The sequence below is a fragment of the Phalacrocorax carbo genome, chromosome 5, assembly GCF_963921805.1.
Source record: "Phalacrocorax carbo chromosome 5, bPhaCar2.1, whole genome shotgun sequence".
NCBI classification, from domain to species: Eukaryota; Metazoa; Chordata; class Aves; order Suliformes; family Phalacrocoracidae; genus Phalacrocorax; species Phalacrocorax carbo.
In genome coordinates, this window is record NC_087517.1 from 38,885,800 (window position 1) to 38,910,310 (window position 24,511).

Genomic DNA, 24,511 nt, shown 5'->3' on the forward strand with positions numbered 1-24,511 from the left:
CTCCTCGGGAGCATAATCAGGCAATCCCTGGCAGGTGTTGCACTATGGATATGGGATCCACGTAGCCACGTTGTCTCCAGGTGTCTGTCACTGCAGAGCATTTCTGCCTCACGGGTACTGGTGAATGTTTCATTTTGGCTCCTTTTTATTTGTGATGTGTTTTGTGGCTGATCCCCTGTAGGGCACATGGAGTTGGTTTTGTTTCCTGGTAGATGTCTAAAGTAAACAGCTTAGCTGAATGTTTGAATACTTTTAACTAGCAATAACATGAAACTGTATGTGCTGCAGTGAACACAAGCCAGTGCTTTTCCTTCAGAAACTGTCGTGAAATAATTTCGTGTGTGTGTTTTGATTTGTCCTTGTGAATGTTACATACAGATAATGATTAATGAAGATATTTTATTAATTCTTCTCTTATGGTGTGTAAGTGAATTGGCAGGGGCAAAGAAGATTGCTTAGAATTAAATTATAAGCTTTTGGGGACTTAGCATTTGTATAGCAGCTACATAGGGATACAATCTCCTAGTTTCAACGCTGTTCCCTGTAATGAGTGTACAGGTTTCTTATTATGATAAAATCATATTGAGATAATTGAGGGATCTGAGAATCAAGACATTGGGAAATCTGTCTGTGGCTATGGGTGGAACCTTCACCTCGTTGGATGCAACTCCCAAGGGGTGGGAAGTGGTGTAATGTTAGCAACCTCCTGCCAGTGCCTCCCTTCTCCCTCTTCCAGAGTTGAATGTCAGTTTAGCACAGCTTCTGCTGGGTATCTTGGAAAGGGGGGGGCAGCTGTATATTCAATAATGCCATAGTTACCAGCCTGTAAGACCTGAGACTGGAATGTCATTTTTTTTGTGCCCACTGCTTTTGGAGTTAGGAGTATCTCTCTCCCATTTGTGATTTTTATGATCTGAAATCTTTTAAAATTAGATGGGGCTTATGCTCCTTTAGGGCATCACTGTAGAGACGACCCCAAGGAAGCTTCCGGTGTGGCTGCAGTCCCTGCCATCTTCTCTTTGCATCAGTTTTCTTTTCTTTTTTTTTTTTTCCCCCCACTTCTTACAGTTCCCTTTTGTTGCCATTATGGAGGCAAAGATTTTATCTCCCCTTCTGAAAGGTTCAATTTCCACAAGGTTTTTGTATAACATTTTTATAATTTTAACAGTATTTAAAGAACTGTAATGAAGTCTCTCAGTCTGCTGTAGGCTTTAACAATTAATACAAGCATGCTGCTAATCCTGGGTAGCACACTTGCTTCTCTGCCTGAGAGAGGTGAATGCTGAAAAGCACCTTGCCCCTACTCCCAGCACATCTAATTTAGCAGATGTGCTTTCTCCACAGTGGAGGTCAAAACTGACATTTCCCAGTTCCTAATTAACTTGACAAGTGTGTTTTGTCCCACAGTCCTGTCCCTTCAAAGGGAAGGAGAAACTCAAAGCCTCAGCACAGTTGTGAACACTCGCTCTTGAGGTCTGTCTGCTCACTGGGATGAGAGGAGCTGTGTGTTTGCTGAAGCTCAGGATTAGACAGCTGAAGAAAACAGTCCAGCATAAAGTGGCAGTGGCAGCCTTTGGGGTAAGATGACATCTGCCAGCAGGAATGTGGTGTTGGCAGCTTCAGCGGCTGAGGGTTGCTCTTTCCCTCTGTGTGCTCTGTTGCAGACCCACTTTCCCTGTCATTCTTTGCTCAGTAATGAGGATGGTAATTGTTATTTATTGGCCAAGGATTTCAGTAGTCACAAGTGATTTTCAGAGGCCAATTTGGGGTTTTCAGAAAGTGATGAACACTTTAAAAAAAAAAAAACAACAAACAAAACACCACCAAACAAAAACAAATAATCCCCCCCAATAACCCCAAAATCCCCCATGGCCTCCTTTCATGGATTTTTAAGCTGAACATCCTCCAAATCAGGATGTCTCAACTCACTTCACTTTGAAAATCCGTTACTACCGATGGGTTTTTAAAAAGCAAGCAATAGCTAAGTCTGCTTCTAATGATGTCTCTGGGGCCACAAGAATGTGTAGTAAGCTGTATGTTGTATGTTGCATGACTGGGGTTCAAATTAAGGAGAAAAAGAACCTAATGGGAAACAGTGGTATGATGAGGATGAAAGCAAAGACATAAATACAGTCAGGCTTTCTGGTAAGTGGGTTCAAGTCATAGGGAGAGCTAGGAAAATATGTACAAACAGGATCTTGGTACCCAGCACATTGAAGTGGTATCATCTGCAAATGCTTGGCTGCTGAATTAATGGGAACAGTTTAACAGGGTTCTGGCACACCTTTCCTTTCTGAGTTCTGAGGCAGGACAAGTCTGCACAGTGGGCCTGAATTCCCATCCCAGTGCTGTCATGGAGACAAACAGCAAGTACTTAACCCTTCTGGAAAGCAAAGATATGGGGAATTTTATTACTTCCTATTCACTTAAAGAAGATCACAATTCAGGATGGTTTCCAGCTCCCTATTTCAGAGTCAGAAGAGACTCCAGTACGCTTTTCCACTCCTCTAGCTGAGCTGGCAGGCCTGGCCAGAGGCAGGGAGAAGGGAGTTTTGCAATAGCAAAAAGGCTGGCAGCTATCTAAGGTGTGGGATGCTGCCTTCTTCCTGACAGTGACGAATCCAGCCAAGACTCAACTCATTGCCATGGTAGTACCTCCTGACTGTGAAGTACAGGGAACACAGGGAATAATCAGTGGCAGAGCATGATGATGATGGGCTAATCAGAGGAGAAATTATTCAGATGTTCCTTCGTCTGAGAAATTAAACACTTCTGTAAAGACTTTTTCCCTCAGATATTCTCTCACAAGACTTGGAAAGCATAATGTTGGAAACATCGTATTAATTTTGCATTGCTTTCAGTTCTATATTTCTACATTTGGCTTTTTAGGTACTGATATCTTCCTCAGCAGCTTTTGAGCATTTTGAAAGTCCTGTAAAAATGTTACTATTTGCAGCATGGCAAATGCAAAAGAGATGTCTTTGGATTTCAAGCTCTAACTGGGGTCACTATGTGATGTGCCACACCAAGAAATAATGAAAAACCCTGCCTCAGAGATGCTGAAAAATGAGCAAAAGAAATGGAAGAAAACCAATGCAGAGAGCAGCCAAATGACTTGTTAGAGGAGCCCCAGCTTGGCAGTTGCGGACAGAGGAATGAGATTTGTCTGCTGAGTCTCAGTCCAATGCAAGGCACATCCACCAGAATGAGCTCTCTTACCTGAGCAGCTTTCAAACATGGTCTCCAGTCCCAGTTCTCTGTTTCTTTCCTTGTGATGAAATTATGATGTTTAGAGAATTGGTGGGGTGTCACATAGAGACTTTGTAGGCTTGATTCCAACCCTTTGATGGTCCCAAGTGGAAGGAGGCTTTCTCCCAGTCACTAGTGGAGCTCCCAAAGCTGCCTTCAAAAGTGGTGTGGAGGCACTGCCCTGAGCTGATCAGACAGAGGAGCCAGCTGTCAAAGCACACCTGAAAATGGACCTGTCCAGTGTAGACACTGCGTCTCCCGCTCAAATCAGAAGTGGTGGCAGGATGGCATGTGAAACTTGCATCATCTGAAATTATTGAAGGGCTCAGCACTGTCTGCATGGGCATGGCATAAACCTTTTACAGTAGAAAATGTGTTGAGGCTAGTAATGCAGTGGGTTTTTCTTTTTCCAAATGGTGGAAATCATTGGGAAATTCATCCCTCATTTTATCTAAGGAAGACCCAAGCTAAACGTGGATCATTAAAGAGGGTTTTTGTTTTTTTTTTTTTTCAGACATATCTAATCCATTTGCTAACTGAATAGTTTGGTTGCAACTTCTGTACTCCAAGTAATATGATTCAGTCTTCTTGGCCTGGTTTCCTAAGAAGGTGAGGCTTAAGGATTTGCCTTGCTCATCCATTTTTCTGTAATCTCCCAGTGATATTTCTGACTCTTTTGGACTATTTCAGTGAAATTAGAAAGAAAGCCAGAAGTGTAGAAAGGCGGTCACCTTCCTGTAGGTTTTGTGAAAATTGCAGCTGGGGTGAGTCCCAAATTGGGCCGCCTTATTAAACACATCATATTTAAATCTTGTAGTGAGAAAAGCAAGGAAAGGATGTCGGGACATTTTTCTCTTCTTATGGAAAATATCTCTTTATTTCCCCCTTGCTGATATCACCTGTCACAAATCATGGGTATGGGAAGTAAGTGCTAATATCATTGCTCCTCGGTTTACAAGGCAGTAATTCAACACTTGAATGCATAGACTATTCAGTGGAAGGCTAAGTGGTTATTGGAGTGAATGAATAAGATTATTGCTGATGAAAACCAGTGAATTGGAACTATTGGTATTGTGAAGACAAAAGAGAGAGGGAAAGATAATGGAAGATGATTGTCCTGTTTTAAAAAGGGTCTGTGTGCTCCCAAAACCCAGACATGTTTGTACTCATTTGGGATCCCTACGTCAGGCTCTGTCTTCTCCATATGCTTGTAAAACATGGGGTCAGCCCTGCCGGAACCCGATATTTCCCAGCTGTGGGTGGTATAAACACCTTGGAGTTTATCCTCCATGGTGATGAACCACCAGGACTTCCCAAATGCTTCCACTGGCAACTTCCCACTTCTGGTCCAGAGCCCAGCTTCTTGTAGATGAATTTGTCAGGCTTGTAAATACTAAGCATTGGAGTCTGGTGGGGTGCCGAGCCCTATTCTGGGAACTGCTGTGCTGTATCTTGGTGTGGCTTTCACCTAACTGCGACCCACTGTAGCTGCCACCCAGGTGGGGTTTGTCCTCTTTCCCACGGCGATAAATGAGCTATGAATTCCTAACAGGGGCATCCCTGGGTGTAGAATAAGCTGTCATCCAAAGCTTGTGTTTTATGGTGACCCTCTTGCAGTCTCTTAGCTTTGTCTTCTGAGGTCTGTCTCTCTCTTATTTTTCAGCCACTGGTAAAAATCCCTTTCTATCCACTACTGGGAGTGTCAGTATGGAGGAGGAGCACCTGAGTGACAGAGTAAAGTTCTACAAAACAGCTCCAAAAAGCTTCTGGGAATAGGGAAAACCCCTGCAACCAAGGGGTGCTTTGGGTCTCTCCTACAAGGAAGCTGTTTGGCACTACTGTGGTCTCCCCTTCACCAGTGAGGGGTCTCCCTAAGGAGGTGTGGGTATAATAAAACTCAGCCAAATGGTGGAAATATGATCAACTCCTCAACCTCAATTAATCTGATTAGAGCCAACAGCCGTTATGTGGAACATTTGTTCTTGCCTTGTATGCAGCTGCATACTACAGTGTAACTATTTATGGGCTGGGCTCCAATGGGATTTATGGATGGTGAAGTACTACCAGTAGATTTGATTACTGCCTGAGATTGCTGCAAATGCTGCAGCAAACTGCAATGGCCGTAAAACAAGCTTTTCACAAGGGCTGCCTGACACATGTCCTGCCAGCAAGAAATTCCCCAGCCATGAGGAGATGGAGTTAAATGGGTCCCCACAGCTGTGTTCTTTTTTTCCCTTCTTAAGGCTTTCAAGTTGTTTTTAGCGCTGCCTCTGTGCCTTCTCCATTGCTGGCTGTCTTCCTTGCTGCAGAGGAAGCAGAGCAGTGTACTGTCATCCACAGGCTTCAAGGGTGGCCATTCCTTACAAGATCTGTTGTACTTTTGGGCCAAATTTGCCATCTTCCACCCTCTGGGGGAAGCGTAGGGCATGCGTGGTGTCTGAGGGTGGAGGATGACTGCAAGGTGTCCTGTCCAGCACAGAGGGTGGCAAAAACAGATGGCTCTTGTGCTTTTGGAGTTGAGGGCTACTTGAAAAAGAACTTAATCATCTTCTCCCATTTCTGCTGGCAACTCTTAGCATCTAGGTTGCCCAAGTACTGGGGATGAGGTTGTTCTCGGGTGGTCCTAGGCTGTGCTCAAATGCTGCTTCTCCTTGAGCAGTAGGGAGGGCGCAGGTTTCCTTGTGCTAAGCTGGTCTTGCCTTCCTCCCATGTGGCATCTTGCCTTCCCTTTGCTGTGATGCTGTAAACTGGATTTGTGAAATGATCCAGAGTAAAAGCCACCACCCTTCTTCCTCAAAAGGGGCAGAATGGAGGAGACAGAAACAAGTGGGTGAGAATGAGGTGGGGAGAGGTAAACCAGAAGTGTTTTCAGGCAGCTCTGCTGCAGAAGCAAACAGCAGAGACCACCATGCTGAGGGCAAAAGCTGGCTCGAGCAACACGTGGGAATAAAAAGCTTTGTGAGTGAGGCAATAGCAGATTCTGTCTCAAATCAGCAGCTGTCCTGAGAGCTGTTTTGTTCTGCTTTTCCCCAACAGCTTTTGAGGGAGTGGTTTTCATTCTGAAACAGCAAAAATCCTGCAGGATGCAAAGATGTGATGGTCTTCTTCGGGTCTCTGAGCAGCCGTGCATTGCTCCCACCCAGGCAGGAGATCTTCATGCTCATCCTCTGTTTCAAAGGTCAGTTGTGCCAATGGAGTGCTACTAGGATGCCTGTCCCCAGACACCAAATGCCACGTTCAGAGCAGTGCCAGCACGGCTATTGGCACAGCGAGCCCCTCATCTCTGGTCTTGCAAAGCATCATCCAAGCCAAGCAACGTCACTTTTGAGGTAGCAGCATCCCTGATCCTCCCTCCAGAGTGAGGAAGGAGCTCTCTGAAGCACAGTTGGTATGAAGTGCTGTTCTGTAATCTTTGGCAAAGACAGGGGGTACAGGAGGGAGGGATGTAACATGTTTGTGTTAAAGGGAGAGTGCTGTTTCCAGCTCACAGTAAGGGGATATTTGAATGACAGAAGAGTTTGTTTGCTCTTTCCAAAAGAGAGAGGGAAAAAAACCCCAATCTAAAACCTCCAAAAAACCCACAAAACAACAACAACAACAACAACAAAAAACCCAAACCCTTCCCCCCAAAAACCCCATCAAACCTCAACAAAACAAATCAAAACCAAAAAAACCCAACAAAAAAACCTACCTGTCAGATCTTACTGGGATCCTTTAATACATACTGAGACTTGCTGTTAAGGTCAGGCACAAACGGGTTTATTAGCTAGGCCTGAAATTTGATCAACTGTTCAAAGTTAATTAAAATCCTGACTCCTACATTCAGCTGTTGCAGAAAGGCTGGGTCCTAAACTGCTGTAAATCAGCTTAACTCCATGGGCTTCATGCAGCTCCAGATCTAGCCCACATAAACGATTTTTCCAGAAAATTACTGCCACTGAGAAAAGCGAAGGTAAGGAAGAAAAACAAAACCAAAAAGCCAAGCAGAAGGTATAAGCTGTGTTGATTGATTCAGGGAAAACTGTCAATGAAGCAACCACCTCAGTTTGTTATAAACTGGAAATCCATGCCTACCCCTTTTGCCAAGGTTAATGAGCTGTGCTTGGGAAGTTGAAAGGCCCAGCTATACAGATGCTGCAGTATCCATCCACACCAGCTATGATACTGAATTTGGGGTTTTGAGTCTGTTGGCCTGAGTTTAGTTACCTGCCTCCTGCTGTGTTGTGGGTGAGTTTGGATGTCATAATTGCACACCCACTGTGCAATGGGATCCCCCTGAAAAAACCCACTGGCCTGAAACCCCCATGGAGGTTCCCTGCCTTGTGCTCCTCTGTCCCCATGAGTGGCTAAAACAAGGGGTTACCTGAAAAGTCCCAAGACTGCCCATCAGCATGGTCAGGGAGACCCAAGGCTGCTCTGGCCCTGTTGGCTTCAGGCCATGTTCCAATGGAGACAGCACTGCAAGCCCATCTGCAGGAGCTGTTCAGCCCTGCCTGGGTTTGGTTTTCCCTTGACATCAAAATATCTCAGTGGTGAGCCTTGGCACCCTTACGCTTGTCCAGCTGGGGTTTTTTGATACTCTTGCCCTTTTGGGATGTCCCCAAACTCTATGGGGCTCTAGGGGAGGCATGTTCAGTGCAGAAGACTTCAGAGAGCCAAGAGCAGCCTGTGGGGATGGGGGTTGTTGGCTCTTTAGTCCCTGGGAGTTGGGAGCAGTTGGTGGCAGAACGTGTGCAGTGTCTGTAAAACTGACATGACGAGGCATGGAGTTTTCCCCCAACGTGTAGAGCATTTCCTTGAAAACCGGCCTGTGGAGCTGAAGAGCATGAGGAGTTGTCCTCCCCTTCGGGGGCTTGTGGAGGAGCTTGGGCAGCTTCAGGCAGGATTGGGAAAGATGTGCTTTTCTGGGCTTTTTTTTGTTGGGTTTTGGGTTTTTTTTTTGAGGGTGTATATGACTCACTCAGAGGCCATGCACTTCTGAAGTGCTTCCACATTTCTCACATCTGTCATCCCACACAGGGTACAAATACATCCTCAACTGTGTGGGCTTTTTGCTTGGAGCGACTTTCCAAGGGCTACCCAGGAGCTGAAGCCCAGCTCTCCTGAGGTACAATTTAGCAGCTGAGGGTGCAGGCATGTGCTTGGCAGCGGCAGGGTGGCTGCTGCTGTCAGGCTGCATTGCCACCTGCTGGGGGAACACAGCCCCCTTTTGAGGTCACCTCCACGCACACTTCAGTGAGGTGTGTCCCCAAGCCAGCTCTCCTGGCCAGGGCAAGCCTAGCTGGGCTCCAGCATGTTTCCTCAGGTGTTTACTTTGCGCAGATCTGCTGCCTCCTGCTCTGTTGGATTTTGTCTTCAGACACTTCATAATGTTGTGAGTTGTAACTCTTGGAGTTTAGATTTCCTGGTCTGGGTACTGGCCTTCAGTTCAGGTTTCTTTCCTGGGTGCAGCTAAAGGGACATGGGGGGACACTCTGGCCAATGGGCTCAGCCGTTCTGGGCAGGAAGATGTGAGGAACCTGTGTTGTTCTTCCCAATGTAAAAAAATAAAAATCTCTTGCAACAAATCAACTGTAGGTGCTGGGACCTTGCTGGCCTGGAACAGGACTTGTGATGTCGCTGGGACCAGCCTTGTTCCCTTGGCTGTTACCATCAGAAAACCCCACTCCAGTCTGGCCAAGGTATTACACTGTGGTGGAAAAACATGAACAAAATAAGAGGGGAAGGGGAAAAGGTGAGATAATGGTGCAGAGGGATGGAAGTCAGATGAGATGCTGGAGAGAAATGAGGTCTGGCTGATGACTCGTGTAAATGAAGCCCTTGTGCCAGCAGCTTTGTGCCCCACGTGGCTGCTTCTCCCACAGCTGCTTTCGTGGTGTTGCATGGGGGACACGCAACCTTAATTCTCCATCTCGCCCAGCTCCATGCCTGTCAGACAGCAACAATGTCCCTGTTGTGGGCAGGAGGCCATGCTCCCATTTGTGGAGGCTTGCTCGTTTAGCGTGCTTTTTCCCTATCAACACCACAGCCAGCAGCCTACTCCAAAGTGGTTTTGAAGTGAAACAAGCGTGCATTAAACAACTGCAGTGGTAGTTCATAAACTGACTTATCAGATGAGCTGTGTGACTGCTAATGCTGCAGGGGCTCAGGACTGCTCCTGGGGGTGGGTGGGGATTTGTTTGGCAACCTAGTACTAGCCATAGATTTAGCATCAGCGCTGATCACAATTTGTGGGCATTTGAAAAGTTAACACGCAGGAATGGGAAAAAATAAGTTGGGCAGAGGAATAGCTCTAAAATAGCACTAAAAATCAGCAATAACATACCCCATGCACTGTCCCTATGTCACCTCCTTCATAGCTGAAGCTGCTGCCAGCTCTTGAGAGCCAAAACCACAGCGGGCTCTTGGGGGAGATGCGCACCTACAGATGATGTTTGGTTAACAGTATTTGAGGCATTTTTCATCTTAATTATCACACTGGCATACACAGGAGATGAACACAAAGTGAGCCAGATGGCAATGCATTCAAAATGTGTTTTTTACTTATTTCTTGGGAGTCTAAGGCACTTGATTTTTTTAAAACAGAACACCGCTATGGACAACCAACCATCATGAAGAACTGTTAAATGTTTAAACTTCTGATAAAGTCCCTCTCAGTTAGCTTGTTGAAGCAGGAGCAGTTGTGTGTTTTCAGGCTTTGTCCTGTTCCCACTCCCTCCACTTGGCATGAAGGTGGGTGCAGGTGGCCAGCACCACGCCCCTGTATGATAAACGGAGGACAACTAGAGCAACTGCACTGCGCTTCTTTCCTGTCCCATTTGCTGGACCCCATCCCTGAAGTGCTGCTTTACCACAAACCTTAGCAGAAATGGAAATTGTAGAAAATCAGGCTGTATAGGACTTGAAGCACCCTATTTTATGCTTGTGCTGGGGGGCAGGATCACCTTTACTCATACCATTCCTGATAGTCTTAAAGCCTCTGGTGCTGGACAGGCACAGCCTCCCCAAGGCAGCCTGTTCCTCCTTCCACTGGGCAGGGCAGTGCTTTTTTGGGAGGATCCACATCCTCCTTCTGGTGTCCAGCGCTGCACACAGGCATATTTTGGTACAATTAAGACTAACCTGCAGGACTATGGTCTTCAATGGAAGCCACAGGAGGGAGGACATGGCTTTGGATAAAGCACAGGACTGGCCTCAATGGATTGGAGATGGAGAAACATGTTAAATACCCTCGATGCTCAGCGTGGGTGGGAGGCCCAGGAGCCTCCAGGAACCACCAGAGTGGCTGTTGTGGCATATCTTGATCTCTTCAGACATGAATCCTGATCACAAAGCAGGGTGTAAAAATAACCCAAAGCTGGTTTGTTTCTGCATTTTTATTAAACAGTGCTCCACTCAGCAGTTGTACACCAGGCCCTCATGTTTCCCTGATCAGTGTACAAACCCTGAGACATGATACTGCCATGACACCAGGCTCCACAAAACACCTCCTTTATGGAAGGGGTGCCTGGGAGAAACCCAGGCTCAGAGCAGTGTCCCTACACTACTATCACACCGGCTGAGCTGGGAGGTACTAGAGGATCCCACCCCAGACTCTTTGATTAGCCAAATGCCGCTTTCAAGGCTGTGCTTCCTCCTTTCCCATCACCTCCCTGTGTTGTTTAGGCCCCATGACGGATAGGGGATGACCGCTGCAGAGTCTGCATGAGCTTGAGGCTTCCAACAGGGACGCTAAGCCCAAAGCAAATGAGCTGCTCTGTGCTTCAGGCTGTCTTTTGATGAATTTCTAGAAGTGCATGATAGCAGCAGGAGGCTGGGCTTTGAGGAAACAGGCAGCCTTCCAGGAACAGTTTCTACTCTGCTGGAGCAGCCCATCCAGGAGGTTCTTGAGGGTCTGCCTATGCCTCTGCGGCTAGGCTGCCCCACATTCAGGCACGTGCGAGCTAGCTGTGTTAGCATGCTAGGTTTGGCCCTCCTGCTTCACTACCGCTGGTGCAGGAGTGCGATGTCTTGGAGGTTGCCCATGCTGTCCTGCAGCTGCTTGCCTGCTCTTAGGTGGCCTGAGGCACTCTGCAACTGGGCCCTTAGAAGATCAAAACCCACATCCACTCCTGTGCAGGCTGAGGAGCTGCCCTCAAACAGCACAAAGCTGTATCAGCCGCATCAATAACTTTCACCATGCTCAGTGGTTAGCTCATGGTCAGTGCTAAGGAAGTGGCTTACAGGGTCAGGTTCCTCATTGTTGCAAATTAGTGCAGCATCAGCTAAGGACGGAAAAACAGATTTATCCCTTGCAAGTATCTGGTCTGCTTGATGGATGAAAGCTATTTAACCTAGGGCAGATTTTCCAGTTGGGTAGATGTGTGGTTGCATATCAAACTACAATAAGCAGTAACAAGGCAAACAAGTGACTCAAATTATCCAGGTTCAGGAAAGCTTATAAAACAAAGCATGTAAATAACATCTACACAGGTAATAGGTTAAACACTGACAGAACTCAGTGCAATACATGTCTTTTCCCATGCTGCTGCTGGTGGGCCAGGCACCACCTAACACCTATAATAGTCATACACAATTTTAAATAAAGACTGCAAAGTAAACTTTCAAAGCTAAACAGAAGAGACCACGCCAGCAAGCTCACTTTTAGCTTAGAGTTTTTTGTTGGATGGACTTTTGCAAGGTGTAGCATAAGATGGCAAATAAGCACAAAAGCTAGTGGATTATTTGTCTGTCACTGGAAAAAAATGTGCAAAAGAACTATACCTAGCCTTTGCCTTTAAACCAGACAGGTGGAAATTCAGGACAAGGCTCTGGCATGGCAGTTCCAGCTGTGCCACTTGCAATCTGACATTAAAAAAAAAAACCACATAAAAAGACTCCACAGTCCATCACATTTGCATTGTGTAGAGCATCTCACTACTTAAACTGCTTACTCCCTGGGTGCTCAGGAAGAAAATACTTAAAAGCAACTTGCAGGGCAATAGCCTCAGTTTTTCACCTTTTTTTTTCCAAAGACAACTAAAGCCCTGCAACTATTTGTCAGCAGAAAAAAAAATTTAAATGGCCAAAGCTACATTCAATAGAAAACTTTCTCCCAGGAACAGGATACAGAAAATAGCAATGCTCTATAGCCAGGAAAATACTGTACACTTTCTCCCTGCTCCCACCTGCAGCCTGCCTTTTTAAGAGACACCAGCAAAATCTGCACTCTGTCTTTTAAATTGAAACAATGCAATGACATGACTGGAAATATTAGAGAACTCAGCATGCCCTCAGGAGGATGGATTTACGTTCAGTTAGGTGAACAATGATGAGTTTGGAAGAATAAAGCAGCTTCAAACTGCTTTTCCAAGTGCGGACGGATTCAGGCAGGAAGCTGCCAAGCTCAGATTTAGAGCTCAAATGCAGGGAACTTGGCCTTGGTTGGCACCAGCAGGTCAGCAAGAAAGTAAATCGTTCCAGCCATTCCTGAGGACAAGAAAACACAACGTGCTTCAGAGAGATTCCCTTTGGGCACCCATTTTATCAGTTATCCAGGGGGTGAATGAACCATGAAGACAGAAGAAAGGAAAATGTTTTCATGAGGACCTAAATAATTTCCGAGGTCTTAACCCAGGTTTCCCAAGCAACTAGGTACTTCAGTGCAGAAAGCATTTTGAAGTTAATCAAATGTTGAAAAGCACCTGTGAAAACATGATGGGTCTTCCCCCCTCCAGCTCCCCCCCTTCTGCTTTACCTGTCCACAGGTTTAACAATCTGAGTATCTTTGCAAAACTTTGGACCCTCTGACACTGGCCTGCAGCAAAGCTAGGGAGATTTACATTAGCTGAGGAACCAGCTCTTTCAGCAATACCACCTGATGGCAGGTTCTGGGGAAGCCATTAGCAGAAGGCATAAAGTGCCTTCCGGAGCCAACAAGGCCTACAAAAGCAGCCTGTTTGTTCCTCACTCACCTTTGGAATGGAACTGGAAGGCCCATGAAGGACTTTAGTCCTCAAAAATGCCCAGAAAATAGACTGTCTGAGAAGTCAGGCTACAAATTACCATAAGGTAGATTTTGGCTTGTACCCACTGAGATCTGTGTGCAGCATCTGTGCGGAAGGCCCGAGAGGACAAGATACTCCATCTAAGACATTAGCCGGTGCTACAAAAGCACTGCTTCTGGGAAAGGGTAAAAACAGTGAATACAATTTCCTTCCCATCCTTTACACTGAGTTTTGCAAAGACTTCACTGGAGCGCATATTTGGTTTTCCTTGGTGCTAGACTGGCTCAGATCCAGGAGCAAAACACAAGCGCAGAGATGGAGGTTACCTTCAAAGAGAGAGAACGGCGTGTCTGGTGTCCGGCACCCATGTTGACCATAGCTTAAACACCACTCTGCAAACTGAGAAAAGAGGAACAGAAAGTGTTCAAATTTTGTTAAAGACGGATCTTGAACAAAAAACCAACACACTCATCTTCACATTATCCCTTGCAGAGCAAGGCTTCTACAGGATATTCCTTCTGTCCAGGCTGTCAGACAGTGCCTGTGCTGCTGAAGAACTATTCTGGTGGAGCTGGTCAAATCTAGCTGCATCTCTGCCACACTAGAAATTAGGTTTCGAAGGCAAAGGTGGTGACGTAAAAGGCAGAAGTGAATAATCCCCTCTCCCTTCCTTGCACAGGCTCTTACCTTGCAGGCCCTGTACAGGTATTTCATGTTCTGAGTGAGGTTGTACAGTGCTAGGAAGCTGTAAGCATTGCCAGCTGTCCCGTGGCACAGCCCATAGCCTTTCTTCAGTAACCCATGCTGCCAGATCACTTCTGCACACTGCAGGGCATCATTTAGGTACTGCTGTTCCCCAAAGACCTGCAGAGACAAGAAATATTCCCTCTTGCCAAGGCAATTTCCTCCACACAAAGAGCATCCCTGTGTGAGTGGGGAGGCTTGGGTTAATTAGTTTCTCTCCTACTGAAGTCTTAATGCTGTGACTTTGCTGTCTACTTTAAAGGAGGATGTTTTTGTGGTGATGAATGGGGCTGTATGACCAATACTTCGCACAGGACTAGTTGTCACCATGTCACCTGCAACAGGACACCCCACACAACTGATGGGTATTTTCAGAAATAATTTTTTAAAAGACTAATTTCCATTTTGGTCAGTGGTCCCTGCCGGGTGATTTCATTGTAACAAGCCATCCTACTCTCAGGTAGGAAGTGGGTCTCAACAGAGTCTTCTCCATGATAAAGTTCCACATTTAGGAGTCCCCAAATGGTCTTTGCAAGATTTCTGGTACCTTGTAAGCCTGAATAAGCATGTAGACGACACCTGGTGCCCCGTGGCACCAGTGGATGAGTAGGTCTCTGGTGTCATTGATGCATGGAGGGTAATTGCCAGATGGGAACTTGAGCTGGCAGACGTAGTCCACGCTGGGTTTGACTGTGTTGTGCAGTTTTACTTGGCTCACTCCAAGGCCAGGCTAAGAGAGGGAAAGTGTTAAATCAGAAGAATTGCCATTCTGTCTCAACCTCAGAGGCCCAAGATCTGCCTGAAAAGCAGACACAAAGCCAACTACGGCCATGCTCCCTCTTGCTCCTTGTAAATCAAGCCATTTGTTTGGTCCGGGCTTTCACACATCACAAATACCCACTTGGCCCCAGGCTGCCTGCCCTTTGGTAGAGACTTATTTCCAGTCATACCCTTGCATCCCCAGAAACAAAGGCTTCCCCAAATGTGTCACCTGTCCCTCTAAGCAAGAAGGCTTGCTGCTTCTTTTCTGAAGATGCATAGGCATAGTTTCAGATACCCAGAGCTCAAGTAAAGAGACAAAACTGTATAAAAACAGTATTGAGGATTAATTTAGGATGAATACCAGGAATGATTCCCAGCATCTAGAGTATCTCTGCTGGGCCAACCCAGCTGGTGGGCTGTGATACTGCATTTTCACAGATGTTTCTGGGTAACTGCAAGGGGGTGGCTTCAGTGTCCTCTTCCAGTGACACTACCCCACATGAAATCTGTGCAGTTCTGACTTCCCATGGCAGACTGCAATAAGCACTTTCAACTAAGGAGCATGCTGTTCCCAGGCTGATAACTTGGAAATTAAAAATCAATACTTGTGTTGTAAGACCATTAGGGATAAAAGTCCAATGTTCTCTTCTCCATATTTCCCTTATTTGCTTCCCCCAAGGCTTTTTGTGCATCATGCTTGGCTGATCCAGGCTCCTTGTACTTCATATGGCAGAGATGCGTGAAGCCTATGCAGTATTTTATGGGAGACTTACACTTAAAATTCTTTAAAACATCAGCCTGGGAACAAGCTCAGGCACTCAGTGCAAATCTGGGGTCACAGTATGCTGCTGTCTCCCCTGCTCCCAACTAGCCTTTCTGTATTCCAGGGCAATAATCACTTTGCATCCTCCTTTTGCCCAATCTCCTTCTGCTTAAAAAACACCAACCACCCCTTCCTCTCTCAGACAAATAAGAGGGTTATATTCACAGGAACTCCGCTTATCCTGTATACGGGCTTAAACTTTTAGGCTGCTGAAGGAAAGCTCAAGTACTTGAAACCTGGTGGGTTTTTTCCCACCTCCTGTGAGAGTTGGGTCTAATGAAAGATATCACCTATTTCTATGAACCTTGCTATGTTAAAATAATCTGTGTTGCTCAGTAGGTGCCCTTAATGCTTTGAAAATGCAATGTTATTTATTGCTGTTATTTTTCTAAGAGCTTAAGCGCTGTAAATTTATGCACAAAGTGACCCACATAGGGGAATTATCACCCTCATTTCAGAGCTGGGGAAGCGAAGATTCCCAGAGCTCCAGTGAGTTCTGCAAAGTTGTGAGAAAGATAGTATCGAAGCAAAGGGGCACTGCAGCTCCCAACCTCTTGTCTTGCACTGCCTACTTTGGGCACTATGAAATTCAGCTGCTTTATCAAAGTAAAAAGTCCCACTTATTTAATATTTAGTTATAGGCTCTTATTTGGAAACAAAAGCCTTTTCCACTTTCGTACTGTGAACATAATCTCTTTCACCATACTTTTCTTACAGGGATTCTCATTCTGCAATGATCTGAGACTGCTCCAAGTAACGACCTAAAATGCATGAAGCCCACAGATACCAACAAATGGGAGTACTTTATAAACAATTAACACAAGAGGGGGAAGCTCAGACCCAGCTGACCTATGGGGCTTCATTATGTGAAACGGCTGGCACAATGCAGGCCACATTTCCCTACCCGTTGCCACAGAGGTGGGAAGTTCAACCTCACAGATGTAGACGAAACCTTTAGAGGTAAGAATGTGTGATCAAACCGAGGAGTAAGTCCATCAGATAAGGGATCTTGCCCAGTTTGAGACCACCATGAGCCTATTCAAATGCTTCTCCTTGTTCAAAGAAATATGGAATGGCTGCTAAAGGCACCTTCTCCTCCAGTGCCTCTTACCTGCATGAGATAGTAATAAATCCCAGCCAAACCATGGGCTGCCCCTACATAGTACTCCTGGTACCACTCATACATCAGTGGGCTCTTTGCTGTAAAGTTCCTCCTTTTGGCCAAGCTCTCGCCTGAGGCTACAACAGCTTCACAGACCTGTGGATGGGAAAAGATGCAGGTGAGGGAAATGCTACTGCCTGGGACACAGCACAGTGAGTATCCTGGCACAGCACAAGAGGGTGGTTTTTCTGCCCAAGCAGAGGGAAGAGTGTGGGTAAGGGAGCGAAATGCATACCAATTCAGTACTGCCTATGGATTTACATGGATGGCAGGTGGTGGGGTGGTGGTGCTTTGTTCCTTTGGGAGAAGCACAGCAGAGATACCTTGATGTGGTTTCTTCCTTGTTGCCAGGGTTGTCTACATCTACCACTGATTTTTACCTGCCCAAAGATGAGCTGCATGGGAAGAGACAGTTAACAAATCAGCAGAAGCCACAGTACCTGCTGAATGTGACTTTGAGGGATCTTTTCGTCTCTGAAGTGCCTGTTCACAAATATCAGTGCATAGAGATAGCCCATGCGCCCATACAGCAGTTCATCTGGCACTCGTGGGTCAAGCTTGTGTAGATGGAGCAAACTACAAAGAAAAATTCATATGGGGGAGATTAGAGGACACTCAAAGCCGTGTAACCAAGCAGTGAGACTGGAGCTCAAAACCATGGTTTGTTCCTTTATGCTGCCCACACTCTGGGAGATGTCAGGCCAGTCTCTGGGTCTCAGTCTTCCAGCTATGCAAGGTGCAGAAACCCTCTTCCTCTTCTGCTTTTTGTTTGGGTTATTGCTTTAGTCTGCTCAGCGTTTTACACTGCAGTTGCACTATATGCTTGTTTTTTAGAGCACCAGCTCTGGGGAAGCTATTTGTGGGGAAACCTGGGCTATAGGAAATGGTCAGCATAAAGTTCCTGGCTGCTCAGGAAAGGCTGCCCAGCATTACCTCCCTGTGATGCTGTTAGCAAGGCAGACCATCTGCTAAAAATGACTGTTTTCAAACTAAACTAGTATATGTTTCATTTGGCTGCTCAAAGAAATGTTAGAAAGTAAAACTAGTGCTGATGGTATGTGGGAAAATCTCACCCCTTATGGTCAGAAGTCCTGATAGAAAAGCTTCTTTCTCTCCATGCCTGCAAGTGGCCAGGGCTACACTGTCAATGGAAAAAGAGGTGCCTCCATGAGCTAAATATCCACGTAAGAGGTGTGGAGAAGCAGCTAGAAATGTTGTTTAACATCAAGTCTCCGTGGCACATGCAAGGCTCTCTAGGGAGCTGAGCAGTAGTGAGGACAGCTCAGCAGAGTGAGTGCTGTGGGCTGTCTGTCGTGCAGCCCCATGCTGAGGACTGCCTGGCTGGCACCAGGCTCTAGCGCCCAAGTGAAGAGGTCTGCAGGAGTCAGATATTTTCTTTGCCATTTTTGTATTATCATTTTGCAAAGCTGGTGATATTCCCGTAGTGCTAACAGAGTCTGACAGCTCTTCACACTGGTGCTTTGTAGCTCAATTCACTCTCAATGCAATTTTTCCTTTGTTTTACCTCTCATTACACTTCCAACAAGGCTGGATATCCTTCACTGTCAGAGCAGCAGGCAGGGATGTAACTGGTTTTGGCTTAATTTTTCTGTTCACTCCTGAGTCAGCAATCTGAAAAATGCCATCACTTCTAAAATACCAGCGTAAGTGGCTTCACAGCCATTCCCTCAGCTGCTTCCTACTGTGGCTGCAACAGGGAGAGGGCTAAGAAACCAGCCAGGAGAGCTGTGTGTGTGCAGCGCTTCCCCGTCACAGCAGCGTGAGGAGCAGAAAAGGTGCACCGGCAGCCTTTTCTCCTTGGCAGAACAATGTGTTTCAAAGCAAAGAAGCAACCAAATGTCCAGAGTACCCTCAGAGCAGAGAGAGGACGCTGAGCTATTGACTCCCCACAGCAGAAAACTTTCCCTTGGCACTGGACTCAATGTGAGCAGGTATATTGAAGGAGAAAGGAAAGAGCAATGTCTCAAGGTAGATTGGCCCTGTCTCCTCATGTACCACTCAAGATGTGCATTGCTCCATGGGGGAGATTTCTTGCAGATTAAACCCAAGAGACAGACTTTACATCCAACACTAGGAGTAAGCAGGGGTGCCCTCTCTCAGCTGTGTGGGCTGAAAGGAAAGCCCTGCTGCCTCCTCACGTTCCCAGTCCCCAAGTCCAAGGAAGGCAGATGAAGAGGAGGTTTTCCAAGGAGAAAAACAGTGTTTCAACAGATGGACTCTGCCCAGCAGCAGGCTGGCCAGAAGAGATGCTGGCTGGCGATGTTGTTCATCTCTCAGATGTCAGGGAAAAGTCAGGTGCAATAGAAGGAATAGATGGGTGGATAAACAGTAATACCCACAGTAGGGATTTTCTGATGTCTGGATGTGAAACATTTTTGTGGGGAAATCTGGAGCAGCTGGAACTACTTTTCTTGCTCCTTATCCATTACTGCTTCTACCTCTAGCTGCCTTCCCAGCCAGGATAATCAGGGGAGGAAGCCCGCCAGTGCTTTCTGTTGTTTTTGAAATGTGGGGCAGGGCTGCATTGTATGCATGCAGCAAGAGATGCCTGGGATGCTGCTGGACTGATTGCATGCAGAATGCATTTCTTGGGCGTGAGGGAGTAAATCGAGGTCCCTGAAAGGAAGAGCCACTCCTGCTCACAGATCAGCCTATTACCTCAACTGTCAAACATCAGTAGTTTCTGGACAGAGGGAAAGTGAGGCAGCTGTAGAACAAGAGGTGATTTTTTTTTGTATGCCACTGGCTCTAAAAGCAAACCTTTGGCCTTCTGAATTGGTGGGAGATGGCAGGGAAAAGAGGACTCCTGGAACACAGTTCAGATTTTCACAGGCTCTTGGAAAATGGGCTGCCCTGCAACGTTAGTCTCTCCAGAGCATAAAAGCACATTTGTTGGTCATGAACTCATTTAGGCAAGAGCAAGGAGCTAAGAAAAAAGCAAGCTTCTGTCTCTTCCACTGCAGGTAAAACCTGGCTGATGGATTATCTCCTCGGGCTCTGTAAAGATGAGGTGCTTTAAAAGACAGAGAGTGAAACAGAGAGAGGCTCTCCTTCTCCACAGCTGTAAAAGAAGTGCACTTTACATACACTTGCACTGCATAACTTAGCAACTGTTCTGTAACTAAACAGCATACTCAAAACCTACTTAAGAGTTTTGATTAAGGGAGCTATTTCTCAAAGAAATACTCTCTTTTTAAAGGTAGCACAGTCAGGCTAACTGCTTTGGGAATTGGTGGCAGAGTAAGGACAGAATAACTGCACTTTCAAGAAAGCCACATTTTTCTTTTTTCCTCCACTCAGATATATGAAGAAACCAATTTCTAAGGCTCTGCCTTTACTATGCCATTAGATGGCAGTGCAGATTTAATCACGAGTTTCCATTCTGCCACAAAACTGTAGGGAGAACAGGAGGGACACAGGGAGGGGAGAGCTACAGCAAGAAAACATGAATTAGGAATTTTTCACAACTTGGGGCTTATGCATTGACCACAACTGGCCAGTACTGTTTGACAGATTAGTCCCCTTTTTGTTAGCAAATATATTAATCATAGTGAGATTCAATACTTTGACACAGTATTAAGCAAAACCCAACCTACAGATCATTTCAGGAATAAAGAAGAGAGTGCTGCCCTCAGACTGACCGTATCCACATAAACCAGAAGCTATTTTTAGTTAAGGGAGTGGGAACTTTGTGTCCAAACCATGCAGGCACCTCTGATTCCTACCCGTGGCTTTGTTCATTGACGTTGTGCATCGCTTGCGGATGGATGTTTAAGAGCACTCAGCGTTGTTCTGAAGTGTCAGAGGTTTTGTCTTGGTTTTGTGCTGACCACATGTAAATGGAAACTCTTTACAGGGCTGTTTCTTACCTTCTCAAAACTGATCTCCCTTAAGTGAAAAAAGCTTGCAACTGCATCTCCCTAATTTTTTTTCCTTCCTCTGCCACATGCTGATCTGACTGTAGGACTGCTTGTTTGTCCTTTTCTTGTCTTAAGTACCCAAGAAAAATACATTTGAAAACAGTTGAGGAAAGGCAGGTGTCCTGGTTTTGGCTGAGGTAAAGTTAATTTTCCTCCTAGTAGCTGGTATGGTGCTGTGTTTTGGATTTAGGATGAGAATAACACTGATCACACACTGATGTTTTAGTTGTTGCTAAGTAGTGCTTACACTAAGTGGAGGACTTTTTCAGCTTCCCATGCTCTGCCAGGTTCACTAGAAGCTGGGAGGCGGCATAGCCAGGACAGCTGACCCCAACTGGCCAAAGGGATATTCCATACCATATGACAACATGTTCAGTATATAAACTGGGGAGAGTTGGCTGGGGGGCAGCAATCATTGCTCGAGGATGGGATGGGCATCGGTCAGTGGGTGGTGGAGCGACTGCATTATGCATCACTTGCTTTCTATATTATTATTACTACTACTACTTTACTTTATTTCAATTACTGAACTGTACTTATCTCAACCTACAATTTTTCTCACTTTTACTGTTCCGATTCTCTCCCCCATCCCAGCAGGGCGGAGTAAGCATGTGGCTGGGTGGTGCTTAGTTGCTGGCTGGGGTTAAACCATGACACAGGAAATAGAAATAAATGAATCGTAACCAGCTGCATTCAGCAGTTGAAAGCGATGCTGTCAATCTTAGGTTTAAGTCAAAATCAAGTAACAAATAGCAGGTGAAAGCAAGCGACAACATTACTCTAATAATCCTGCCACATTTCTGCTTTTCATCAAAATAGGTGTGAAGCTAAATTTAAGGGTTGTGAAAAAATACCAAACCTCACCTTCTGGGTTTTTTTTTGTTTGTTTTTAATTTTGGCTTTTTTTTCTTCCTGTGTTTATTGGAATTATTTTTAAGATAGCAATACCAGCTGAACGGTATCCTTGCTCCCCAGCCTGCGGGCTGCCAGGCAAGCATGTCTGTCCTTAACCTAGCTCTCTACCCATGGTAGAAGTTTGTGCTGCCTTGCTAAGTTACTGGATTCTCTCTCAAATAAGACTGCAACAAAATGTATTCAGGCTTGGCGGAGAGTTCCCAGTACAAGCCCAGACCAGCTCTATGAGCAAGAAGAACATTAGGTCAAAGACATAACCAAGCGTTTTACCGAGTGATGCAGTCTTCTGACTGCTTCTGGTTCTGGAGTTTGTGGTAGACGACAGCAGCCACTGCAAGGGGCCCAGCATCTCCGCACAAGAAAGTGATGGATCGTCTTGTCAGACAGCTCAGGCTCTTCTTCACATACTCGTGGGCCACCTGAAGGTAGGCTGGGTCTCCATACACATCATACAGGTGCAAATACAGCAAAGCAATGCCTGCAAAAGGAACACAAAGGTTGCACCCACCAGAAAAGTTTACCCTTCCTGCTGTGCACCCTGGCTGTTTTAACAAACCTGAAGGCCTGGCCCTCGGCCTCATCTAGGGCCTAAGCCATCTAGACAGGCTTCCCAGGCACATCCAGAGGCATAACCCACAGCTGCAGCAGCCACAGCTTCTTTTCTTGCTTTGTGACCCTCTTGTACCTGATGAGGCTCACAAGTGGACTGCAGGTCAAGACAAACAGCAGCGTCTGACCCAGGAGGTCCTGGAGGACAGCACAGCTTCTGATACACAGGTTACAGACTATTTTAGTAGCGAGGAGCAAAAGATGAGACCTAGACAAACCCATGTAAGCCTATGAACTGTACCTGGGACTATTGCTAAACAGTGGAGGGGGAAAAAAAAGTCATCTGTGGGCAAGATGGTACTTGTAGCAGAGCAGTGCTGAGTTGTTACCCAAATTATTTTCTCCTATGCCAGGAAATATAGGGCTGGGTCACTTAGCTTGGATTGGATTTTTAAAAAAGAAACATCATTAGCACCGAGAAGCACCACCCTTAAGGCATCCTACTTGGCTCTTTTGTTTTTTTTTTTTTTTCCCCTCTCCTTCCTTCCCACTGGGAAGCACCAGCAAGGTTGTTACAGCTCCCTGGACATCATCTCCTGCTGCTGAGCAGGTCCAAAGCCCTACAACAAGGACTGGTGCATCCTAGAAAAGAAAGGGGCTGCCCAACTCTCCTCTGCAGCACATCACTCATGATATCAACCCTTGTCTGAAATATAAACAGCTACCTGGAACGCTGGAAAAAGCTGCACGGTCTTCCCTGGAGGTTTTCAGAGGGCTAGCCAGCTACAGAAACAACTTTGCTACTGACAAGTCACATCAGTTGCTGTCCTTTGCCTCTGTCTGCCCTGTCTTCATGTAGCTCTTGAGGCTTTTAGTAGGTAACTGAGGAATCCTCAGTGAGTCTGTGTCTGAAAGGTCTCCCACATTTGAAGCACCCTTCTGATCTGGAAGGCATCCTCAAACATGCACTGAAGAAAGCTACTGGCCTACATCCCTTTGAGGAAAGCTTATTTATCCCCTTACCAGTAACCATTTCTACAAAGACTCAGTTCCTGTGTTTAAGCCTAAATCAATAGAGCCAATCTCTGCAGATTTTGATGTGGTAAGGTGAGAGGGGACAAGCACGCTGCAAAATTACTTTCCATGGTACTGAGGACAATTTTAAATTTAGATCGTTTTCTCATTTTGCATGCGTAATCTCCAAAGCTTCGTGCTACAGACAATTCAATTCCACACATATATTAAGGGCCAATTTCCATTTCCTGCTGAAGCTAATAACCTTGTCCTCTCTAAGCAGTTCAGTGTTAGTATTTCCAGAGAGAGCTCAGATGTATGGTGCCATCACTCAAGTCTATAAGGATATGGATATGAAGCCCTTCTTTAAAGGGGAACCCTCCTCTCCCAGCTAGAAAATGTCAAGTGACTCTTCTTGATTTATTTAGCACCTAGCACAGCTTCTAGACTTTAATAGGCCTGCTAGCTGTCTGAGCACAACTTGCACTCTTGACTTATCTGCTTTAATATACAACTTTTTGCTGTGTAAGTAGCTTCTATTCCCACTGCCATCATACCACCCTAATTATGTACATAAATACCATGCTAAGATCACTGCTAAGATTGAATTCTTAGAAAATAAATGTCTCAGCATTGTTTTCCTCTGACTTCTTTGCCTCTCCTCTTTTAAAACATTTCCTGGCCCCTTTCCTCCCAGGTCCAAGCATCTTTGAGAAAAGACTCCAAAAAATCATTGACCTGTACTAAAGGATGGAAGGGATGAGTTGCTTCCCCAAATCATTTTTCCTTTTTCTTTAAAACCCAAAGGTCTTAAAAACTGAATTTAAGGCAATTTTCTCAACTCATCCCTCAAGGAATTCATACTCCCAAGCCGATCAGAAGGGCACAATGCAGTGCTGCCTTCAGCCCGCCGCTTGCTCTGTTGCTATCTGTGAGCCCAAATTAGGGAAGGCCAGCAAAGGAGGGCAGGTCTGTGTGTAAAGAGGCAACATTTACAGATGTGTGTAAAGAGATATAAAATGCAGCCATCTGGGTGGGGAATGTCCTATATTGACCGGTGTGCCAAGACGTAGGCAGCATATTTCAGAGGCAGTGTAGTTAGGAGACAAGAGAGCTTCCACCTGATGAACCTGGCTCAGCAAGGTATCGTTGCTTTGCAGAAGCTATTCCAGAGCTTTCCCTCACTCCCTCTCCAATAATACCTTTCTCACCCCAGCTGACCAGGTGGGGTTTGCTGACTGACTGGGCATGTGTCTGGCATGCTTTAAGTGCTGTACAAACACGGCATCATCAGTTAAACAGGGCTAGGTAAGCAGTGGGTCTGGTCCATTTTTCTGTGCCTTGAAGGTCTGTGTTAAGTGTCCCA

The 24,511-nt window shown here is 45.9% G+C and overlaps 1 protein-coding gene and 1 long non-coding RNA gene across 4 annotated transcripts in view; one reads left to right on the forward strand and one right to left on the reverse strand.

Annotated features, from left to right (window-relative positions):
- LOC135313413 (uncharacterized) lies at window positions 1-17,171 on the forward strand. Its single transcript, XR_010373065.1, has 4 exons — window positions 1-114; window positions 6,286-6,427; window positions 16,282-16,524; window positions 17,078-17,171. It is a non-coding gene; the product is annotated as an uncharacterized LOC135313413 (long non-coding RNA).
- The window catches only part of LANCL1 (LanC like glutathione S-transferase 1), a 19,497-nt gene continuing 5,596 nt past the window's right edge, over window positions 10,611-24,511 (reverse strand). For 2 of the 3 annotated variants that reach the window (XM_064452095.1, XM_064452096.1), the window contains exons 3-9: window positions 21,853-22,060; window positions 17,167-17,302; window positions 16,676-16,822; window positions 14,527-14,709; window positions 13,923-14,099; window positions 13,562-13,634; window positions 10,611-12,717 (exon numbers count right to left, since the gene is read on the reverse strand). In XM_064452095.1, the coding sequence (XP_064308165.1) occupies window positions 12,641-12,717; window positions 13,562-13,634; window positions 13,923-14,099; window positions 14,527-14,709; window positions 16,676-16,822; window positions 17,167-17,302; window positions 21,853-22,060 (1,001 nt within the window). In that variant the 3' untranslated portion in view covers window positions 10,611-12,640. The remainder of the gene's footprint in view (window positions 12,718-13,561; window positions 13,635-13,922; window positions 14,100-14,526; window positions 14,710-16,675; window positions 16,823-17,166; window positions 17,303-21,852; window positions 22,061-24,511) is intronic. The other variant, XM_064452097.1, reaches the window with a different exon arrangement.